General features: G+C 40.1%; 1 protein-coding gene across 3 annotated transcripts in view; it reads left to right on the forward strand.

Annotated features, from left to right (window-relative positions):
- The first annotated feature begins 250 nt into the window (after positions 1-250).
- The window catches only part of LOC144958895 (collectin-10-like), a 13,089-nt gene continuing 3,239 nt past the window's right edge, over positions 251-10,100 (forward strand). Inside the window, exons 1-2 of one of the 3 annotated variants that reach the window (XM_078891172.1) lie at positions 251-375; positions 7,970-8,410. In XM_078891172.1, coding sequence (XP_078747298.1) covers positions 8,083-8,410 — 328 coding nt within the window. In that variant the 5' untranslated portion in view covers positions 251-375; positions 7,970-8,082. The remainder of the gene's footprint in view (positions 376-7,969; positions 8,411-10,100) is intronic. The other 2 variants (XM_078891174.1, XM_078891173.1) reach the window with 2 other exon arrangements.

Here is a 10,100-nt window from a genome sequence, read left to right on the forward strand (position 1 = left end):
CGTAACAAATGTGACGATTTTCCTGTGGGTGATAAGGAGTAGGTTAATTAAGTTTAGTGAGAATCACTAATAAACGTGAATGGCAAAAAAAAAAAAACAACCAAACAAACAAAAAAACAACAACAACAACAAAAACAAACAACAAATACAATAACAAAGACCCGAGTGACATCAACGTCATCCAACCGCGTCGTGTGGTTTGCCGAGTTCCGCACTCACTGGTATTGTTTCCATTCGAGCGTCTGTTCATGTTCGGAGGTCGTGTGGTTATGTTCCCCACTCGGTGTCGATTTGGCTGAAGTGGGGGGTTTTTTTTTCAGCTCTCGGAAGTTGACTGAGCTGGGTGGAAACAATTTTGGACTACACTATTCACTTGTCTGTTTGCGTGTTTGTTTGTTTGGTTTGGTTTTTGTCTTATGTCGGTGATATAAATTAATAAATAATAAAGTTAAATAACATTTACAGAGGGCCTTTATCAAGTGATACTATTGGTGCTATGCGTTTAGGCCAAATACTTACAACATCCGCCAGCAGTGTATGGATGCTGTGCGCTTGGCTAAGACACTTACAATATTGCCATCCGGACATATAACGGACCAACACACACAACTATAGAGAAAACGAAGATGACGTCACTAAGGTCTTTGTTATTGTTTGTTTTGTTTGTTTTATTTTTGCCATCCACGTTTATGAGTAATTCTCATTAAACTGTATTAACCAGACTATAAACGTTCAAGGTTACACATAGTTTTGTGTGTTGGTCCGTTATACTTCCGGATGGCAATGTTGTGAGTTTCTTAGCCAAGCGCATATTGTCCATGTGTAACCTTAAATGTTTATAGTCTGGTTAAGGGCTAACCCACACCGGAGGCTGACTCCAACGACCCGGCATTACCGTCCTCTGGTGTCTTCCGAATAAAGACATCGGGCACGGACAAATACTAAGAATAAAGAGAAGAGTCGCTAGACCTACCCATACCAAGCTCGGAAAAAAAGGCAGAGGACGTCGGGTGCTTGGTATGGGTCGGCCTCGCGCCTCTTCTCTTTATTCTTAATAGTTTGTCTGTGCCCGACTTGTCTTTATCCGGAAGACGGCAGAGTACGGTAGTTCCGGGTCGTCGGAGTCAGCCTCCGGTGTGGGTTATCCCAAATACAGTTTGGTGAGAATTACTCATAAACGTGGATGGCACAATGCAATAACAAAGACATTAGTGGCGTCAACTACTTTCTATATATATATAGATAGTATGCAGATGACGTCACTCAGGCCTTTGTTATTGTTTTTGCCATCCGCGTTTGTGAGTTGTTCTCACTAAACTGTATTAACGAGACTATAAAAGTTCATGGTTACACAGAGTTTGTGTGTTGGTCCGTTTTACTTCCGGATGGCAATGTTGTGAACTCCTTGGCCAAGCGCATTCTATCTATATAAGCGCTGAGTCATTAATACATTTGAAAATCAATACAGGCCATTTTGAACTCAACTCTCTTCTAGACAGGCAACCAATGTAGATGTTTCAAAATACTCTTCAACAGTCATAACGTCACTTCCTTCCTAATGACGCATGGTAACTTAGTAACACTGGCTCTAAACTATCGGAACAATGGCAGACGCCCGTATGAAATATTTCTCCGGCGAGCATAAAAGCGTATCCAGAGGGAAAAAAGCATAAATTTGATCATATATTGACTTTTACACATTCTGATCACAAGGCATATGAAAAGTTCTAGCCAGCATGAAGAATAACAAGTAATGATTTTCTTTGTTTAGAAATAAATATGGCCGCCGTTGCCGGGTGGCGTGACATCAGACTACTGAATCCAATTGGAGTAATATTTTCTCTAAAGTTTGTCCCAACTATAATGGGGAAGTTCTATATTACCTTTCTGTGTGCTCAAGGTCATTGATCACATTGCAAACTGTGTTAAAAATGACCCAGATAGTGAAAAGTGTTCACAACTTTTGAAATATCTAACATCACGATTGGTCATTTTGTTCAGCTTGACACATGAGTAGATATGTTTAAAATTTCCATTGTTATGAAATATCCAATCGTTTGACAGCAACAAATCATTTGATTTAGGACTCACTTGGACAAAAACCTGTTGCGTTGAATCGATATTTAGGATTTTTATTAAAGTTGATTTTTAAATACCTAGAAGTTGGGAATTGATGGTTCCTCTGTGACCTCATGTTGCTTCTATGCCCGTCAAGATAGTGACATGGATGCCTTTTTACCTATTCTAGTATGAGCCTTCAGTTCTTTCATCAACATACAATGCATACACGTTTGAAGAGTACGTCAGTCATCGTATATTTTATTGAAACTTGTCGAATGAATCTTTAAGTTGTTTTATTTTTGTCTCGAAAGTTTTAGAGTAATGTATATTTTGGCCCTGAAATCAACCGCTGACCTTTCACCCGGAGTAAAAAACCCAAGGATCGTGAGCATCACTCACACTTTTAATACAGATAATTGGATTCAATAGTCTGACGTCACGTCGCCCAGCAATAGCGGCCATCGTGGTTCTAAATAAAGAAAATCAGTACTTTTTATTCTTCATGCTGGCTAGAACTTTTCATATGTCTTGTGATCAGAATGTGTAAAAGTCAAAGCATGATCAGTTTTTTAATGGGTTTTTTTTTTCATCTGGATACGCTTTTATGCTCGTCGGAGAAATATTTCATAAGGTCCTCCGCCATTGTTCCGATAATTTAGAGCCAGTTACTAAGTTACCATACGTCATTACGAGGGAAGTGACGTTACGACTGTTGAAGCGTATTCCCTTATCAGTGTGTCAAAATATTGCGAGAAATACACACTAACTAAGCCTGATCTATTTGTGTGTTTGGCATATAGATAGTATGCAGATGACGTCACTCAGGCCTTTGTTATTGTTTTTGTCATCCGCGTTTGTGAGTTGTTCTCACTAAACTGTATTAACCAGACTATAAAAGTTCATGGTTACACAGAGTTTGTGTGTTGGTCCGTTATACTTCCGGATGGCAATGTTGTGAACTCCTTGGCCAAGCGCATTCTATCTATACTAAAGGGATCTCAGACCTTTTCATACAGGAAATAAATAGTCAAGAAGACGAAACGTGGTAAATGGCAGGAAATATTCTGATTGGTTAATGGGCGAACCATCGATTCAGTGAGAACTACTCATAAAAATGGCTGGCTAATATCAATAACAAAGAGCCGAGTGATGTCAATTTTATTCTATCAATAAATGTAAAAAAAAAAAAATGTTTCTCTCGTGCGGCTATGTGGTCTAGTGGTATAACACTCGCTTTCGTATCGGACGGTACTGGGTTCGAGCCTCGCTCGGTGCATAGTTTAGTCCTTGGAAAAGGCTCTTTACTCATATTCTCTCACCGTACTCAAGAGTACAATGATTACCTGGCCGTTAACAGCGTTTTCTGTCCGAATTTTTTTTTTAATAATATCACCTAACAGGCGTCATGTCCCTTCCCACATGTTACGTGTTGCTGTTGGTCAGCGACCCTTTGTAAAGCGTTTTGAGCACATTCAGTGGATACTGCGCTATATAAAAGCTCATTTTTTAAATTATCTGCGTGCTTTGTCTGTCTGTCTGTCATTGTCGACACGTTTTTTGTTTTGTGTTGTCTCGTTGTGTTTGATTCACACTCATTCACTTCATTGTTTTTATCTTCGTAATAATTAATTGAATCCTGTTCTATCCATGTTACAATTTTACTTCTTCTTGATCACGGACCTTGACGTCTCATGTAAAATTTATGAACCACGCTTGTTTTCATCCAATACTATTCAATAGTCTGATGTCACGCCGCCCGGCAACGGCGGCCATCTTGGTTCTAAACAAAGAAAATCATTACTTTTTATTTTTCATGCTGGCTAGAACTTTTCATATGTCTTGTAATCAGAATGTGTAAAAGTCAAAACATGATCAAATGTATGTGTTTATTTTCCTCTGGATACCCTTTATGCTTGCCGGCAAAATATTTCATACGGGCGTCCGCCATTGTTCCGATAGTTTAGAGCCAGTGTTACTAAGTTACCATGCGTCATAAGGAAGGAAGTGACGTTACGACTGTTGACGAGTATTAACTGATTGTTCAATGGGAACGATCTATATTCATGTTTTCGTCCAACCGAGTCATCAATCACATGATTTGTTGCTGTCCAACGAGTGGACAATTCTTAACAAATGTAAACACGCTGCTTTGTTTACAAATGTTATAAACATACCCATGTGCCAAGCTGAATCAAATGACCAATCGTGATGTTAGATATTTAAAAAGCTGTGAACACTTTTCACTAAGTGGGTCATTTTGAGCACATTTTGCAATATGACCAATGACCTCGAGCACATGGAAAGTTAATATAGATCATGCCCATTTTTTGTGCATTTGTTCGAAGTTGACATCACTCTGGTCTTTGTTATTAGTTTTTGCCATCCGCGTTTTTGAGTGCTTCTCAATAAACTGTATTAACCAGACTATAAAACTTCATGGTTACACATAGATTTGTGTGTTGGTCCGTTATACTTCCGAATGGCAATGTTCTGAGCTTCTTAGCCAAGCGCATACTATCTATTATGACCCGTTGAGACTTGGCTTAGAAGCTCACAGCATTGCCATCCGGAAGTATAACGGACCAACACACAAAACTATCATGTGTGACCTTAACGTTTATAGATAGAACAAATTTGACGTCACTCGGGTCTTTGTTATTGTTTTTGCCATCCACGTTTATGAGTAATGCTCACTTAACTGTATTATCAAGACTATAAAAGTTCATGGTTACACATAGTTTTGTGTGTTGGTCCGTTATAAATCCGGATGGCAATGTTGTGAGCTTCTTAGCCAAGCGCATACTATCTATAGATAGTTCGAAGATGACGTCACTCAGGCCTTTGTTATTGTTTTTGCCATCCGCGTTTGTGAGTTGTTCTCACTAAACTGTACAACCAGACTATAAAAGTTCATGGTTACACAGAGTTTGTGTGTTGGTCCGTTATACTTCCGGATGGCAATGTTGTGAACTCCTTGGCCAAGCGTATTCTATCTATAGCCTGACACCGTGGCCTTCGTAAAATTATGGCCTGATACTGACCAAAAATGACGTCAAACTGCCAGTCTTTTGCCACAAAAGAAAACAAATCGTGAGTTGTATTCAATAGTTCAACCAATGAAATAACTTGTTTCCATGAGCTCTACTAACGACAACTAACTAGGCGGTGAAAAAAACAAATAATGACGTCAAAGTGCCAGTCCTTTTGGATTTCAGTATCAGGCTATAACATAACGATGGCTACGCTGACTCTGACCAAAAAATGACGTCAAAATGCCAGTCTTTTGCCACAAAAGAAAACACATCGTGAGTTGTATTCAATAGTTCAACCAATAGATAGTATGCAGATGACGTCACTCAGGCCTTTGTTATTGTTTTTGCCACCCGCGTTTGTGAGTTGTTCTCACTAAACTGTATTAACCAGACTATAAAAGTTCATGGTTACACAGAGTTTGTGTGTTGGTCCGTTATACTTCCGGATGACAATGTTGTGAACTCCTTGGCCAAGCGCATTCTATCTATAGGACCACTTGTTTCCATGAGCTCTACTAACGACAACTCACTAAGCAGTGCAAAAAACAAATAATGACGTCAAAAGACCAGTCCTTTTGGGTCTCTGTGTCAGGCTATAAATTAACGATGGAACGATATGGGTCACCGTGAATGGATATATGTCGACGAGAGAAGCTCCGTATTGACGTACCTTTAATACGCTTCAACAGTCGTAACGTAACTTCCCTCGTAATGACGCATGGTAACTTAGTAACTGGCTCTAAACTATCGGAACAATGGCGGACGCCCTTATGAAATAATTCTCCGACGAGCATGAAAGCGTATCCAGAGAAAAAAAAAATATAAATCTGATCATGTTTTGACTTTTACACATTCTGATCACAAGACATATGAAAAGTTCTAACCAGCATAAAAAATAAAAAGTACAGCTTTTTCTTTGTTTAGAACCACGATGGCCGCCTTTGCTGGGCGACGTAACATCAGACTATTGAATCCAATTGCTCCGCGTCGGATCTGGGACAACAAACACACACACGCGCGCGCGCTCACGCAATCACTCCCATCTTCCATAGTGCCGTAAACTTCGCTCATTCAATAGAAAGAGAGAGTTACCCTCCTTCCGTAGTTTGAAGTCAGAGGGAATTCAGTGAAAACTAATCACCCACTAGACCTCGGTAATCCGTCAACTCGAAGACAGGAAAATATCAGGCGGCTGTTGTAACCCGACTATAAACGTTCATGGTTACACAGTTTTGTGTGTTGGTTCGTTATATGTCCGGATGGCAATGTTTTGAGCTTCTGAGCCAAGCGCATACTATCTATAACCAGCCCTCGGAGGGCAGCGTGGCTCAGCGGTACGGTCTTTTCTCCGAAAGGTACCGAGTTCGAATTCCCGCTGTGCCGTGTGGCATTGAGCAAGTACCTCGCCCTAGTTTAGTTTGCGGCGCTTCACTGCTGCTGACGCCTGGGTTATTCTAGTCTTCCCTTGGAATAGACCCTAGAGACAAATTCCCCCTATGGGATGAATAAAGGGAATTTCATTTTTTTATAAATTATTTATGTAGATTGCATATCGAATCAACAGGTGGCATAACTATTTTAGTAACAGGGTGTATAGATAGTATGCGCTTGGCTAAGAAGCTCATAACATTGCCATCCGGAAGTATTACGGACCAACACACAAAACTATGTGTAACCACGAACTTTTATAGTCTGGTTAATACAGTTCAGTGAGAATAACTCACAAACGCGGATGGCAAAATATAACAACAAAGGCTTGAGTGACGTCATCTTCGTTCTATTTATAGGCAGCTTATTATGATATTATACTAGAAAACAAAATGCTATCACTCTGAAACCAGAATATCAATTGGATTCAGTAGTCTGATGTCACGCCGCCCGGCAACGGCGGCCATCTTGGTCCTAAACAAAGAAAATCATTACTTTTTATTCTTCAAGCTGGCTAGAACTTTTCATATGTCTTGTGATCAGAATGTGTAAAAGTCAAAACATGATCAAATTTATGTTTTTTCCCTCTGGATACGCTTTTATGCTCGCCGGAGAAATATTTCATACGGGCGTCCGCCATTGTTCCGTTAGTTTAGAGCCAGTGTTACTAAGTTACCATGCGTCATTAGGAAGGAAGTGACGTTACGTGTGTTGAATCCTATTACATAAGTATGTATCCAGTCCTCCGGAAGAGTGGTTCCAATGAGATCGGAATCAGCTTTTTCACATCATACTTTTGTTTTCTATAGATAGTATGCAGATGACGTCACTCAGGCCTTTGTTATTGTTTTTGCCATCCGCGTTTGTGAGTTGTTCTCACTAAACTGTATTAACCAGACTATAAAAGTTCACGGTTACACAGAGTTTGTGTGTTCGTCCGTTATACTTCCGGATGGCAATGTTGTGAACTCCTTGACCAAGCGCATTCTATCTATAGATAGTATGCAGATGACGTCACTCAGGCCTTTGTTATTGTTTTTGCCATCCGCGTTTGTGAGTTGTTCTCACTAAACTGTATTAAACAGACTATAAAAGTTCACGGTTACACAGAGTTTGTGTGTTCGTCCGTTATACTTCCGGATGGCAATGTTGTGAACTCCTTGACCAAGCGCATTCTATCTATAGATAGTAAGCGCTTGGCTATCCGGAAGTATAACGGACAAACACACAAAACGATGTGAAACCATGAACGTTTATAGATAGTATGCTCTTGGCTAAGGAGCTCATAACATTGCCATCCGGCAGTATAACGGACAAACACACAAAACTCTGTGTCACGCTGAACGTTTTTGTCTGGTTGATACAGTTTAGTGAGAATTACTCATAAACGCGGATGGTTAAAAGCAATAATAAAGACCCGAGTGACGTCAACTTCATACTATCTATAGTTAGGTATATACAGTTTAGTGAGAATTACTCATAAACATGGATGGTACAAATAACAATAACAAAGGCCTGAGTGACGTCATATTCGTTATATCCATTAGATGGGCTATTCTTCATGTTTGACTTAATAATGGAACTTACCTTAGTGTATGGACGGGCGGCTGTTGTGATATTTATATTCGTATTGCTTCAAACTAAAGGTGGATTTACACAGTTGTTGAGTGGAACATTCAAGATAATTTCAACGTCAGGACAACGCGTGCAAATCTACAAAAGTACGGATGGAACTCAAAACCAATGTGCTTTGACTTGTCTGAATAATATCGTGTCATCCCAGGTCTGTTTGGCTTTTCATTGGGACGTGAATGCAGAACGGTGTGATTTATACACGAAAGGAACTACACAGGTGCCTGACCCGGGTGTAGAGGCGTTTTGGTTCCAAGGTGTGTAGTAAGAATATAGACGTTGGTGAAGGTCATGTTGTATTCACACACACACACACACACACACACACACACATACAAGTACTAATACATATATACACACAAACACATACTGACACAAACACACACACACACATTTACACACACACACAAACACACACACCAGTACTAATACATATATACACACAAACACATACTGACACAAACACACACACATTTGCACACACACACACACACACGCACACACACACACACACACTTAGACACGCACACAGACACATAAACCCTCACAAACACAAGTGTATTTTCCAGTAAGTTTGCTAAATGTCGTAAAATGGGAGCGATCGAGACATAGTTCGAAGATGACGTCACTCGGGTCTTTGTTATTGATTTTAGCCATCCGCGTTTAAGAGCAATTCTCACTAAACTGTATTAATCTGACTATAAACGTTCATGATTACACACAGTTTTGTGAGTTGCTCCGTTGGTCTATAGATAGTTTGCGCTTGGCTCCGGAAGTATAACGGACCAACACACAAAATTATGTGTAACCATGAACTTTTATAGTCTGGATAATACAGTGAAGTGAGAAGTACTCATAAACGTGGATGGCAAAAAACAATAACAAAGACCCAAGTGACGTCAACTTCTTTCTATCTATATTCATGTTTTCGTCTATCCTCGTCATCAATCACATGATTTGTTGCTGTACAACGATTGGACATTTCTAAATAAATGTAAACACACTGCTTTGTTTATGAAAGTTGTAAACATACCCATGAGTCATGCTGAGCAAAATGACCAATTGTGACGTTGGATACTTCTCAAACTCTGAACACTTTTCACTATGTGGATAATTCTGAGCTCACTTTGCATTGTGACCTATGACCTCGAGCACATGGAAATATAATATAAAAGATCATGCCCATTAAGTGACTCCTGTTTTAATGTTTATTTGTTTTGTTTCGGCGGCGGGGGGGGGGGGGGGGGGGGGGGGGCATTTTGTTTCATTATTTATCTTTGGGGAGTGGGAGGGGCGGGGGGGTGTTCAAAATTTCCAGGTATTCATAAGACTCGATTGGCGAGTTCAATACGAAAACATAATGGTAGCCATGTTGAATGGAACACAGAAGTCGTGACGTCACTCCCTCCTTTCTTTCGGTTCAAAACTTCTTGGAAGTATGTAATCTGTCCACCGGACAATACAATGCATAAGCTAGGAATAGTTAACGTATTGAACCATGAGGTAGCAGAGCTATTTCAGTAGTAGGATGTTCTCTCGTACTCTGGAAAAACCCATATTAACAAATTTGGCCAGAAAACTCGTCCTTCAAATATCTATTGATTTAAATGACCCTTATCTTGGAAAAAAACTCTCAAACCTGGGACTTCGCGAAGATCGAACAAACCAAGTTGCTGGTGTGTGAACAGAGAGTTGAACCAATCTCCATTGCGGCCAGGGTAGATCTCCATCCCAGTGGTTATGGGACGAGTGCTCTACCGACTGAAATTCCTGAATTTTATCGTGAGGCTATGTGGTCTTGTGGTATAACACTCGCTTTCGGATCGGAAGGTCCTGGGTTCGAGCCTCGCTCTTTCCATAGTTGAGTCGTTGAAAAAGGATCTTTACTCACAATCTCTCACCGAACTCAGGTTTAAAATGAGTACCTGACCGTCAACAGTGTTTTCT

This window comes from Berghia stephanieae, chromosome 13 (genome assembly GCF_034508935.2).
Source record: "Berghia stephanieae isolate SIO BIC M18660-M18661 chromosome 13, UCSD_Bste_1.3, whole genome shotgun sequence".
Taxonomy (NCBI): Eukaryota; Metazoa; Mollusca; class Gastropoda; order Nudibranchia; family Aeolidiidae; genus Berghia; species Berghia stephanieae.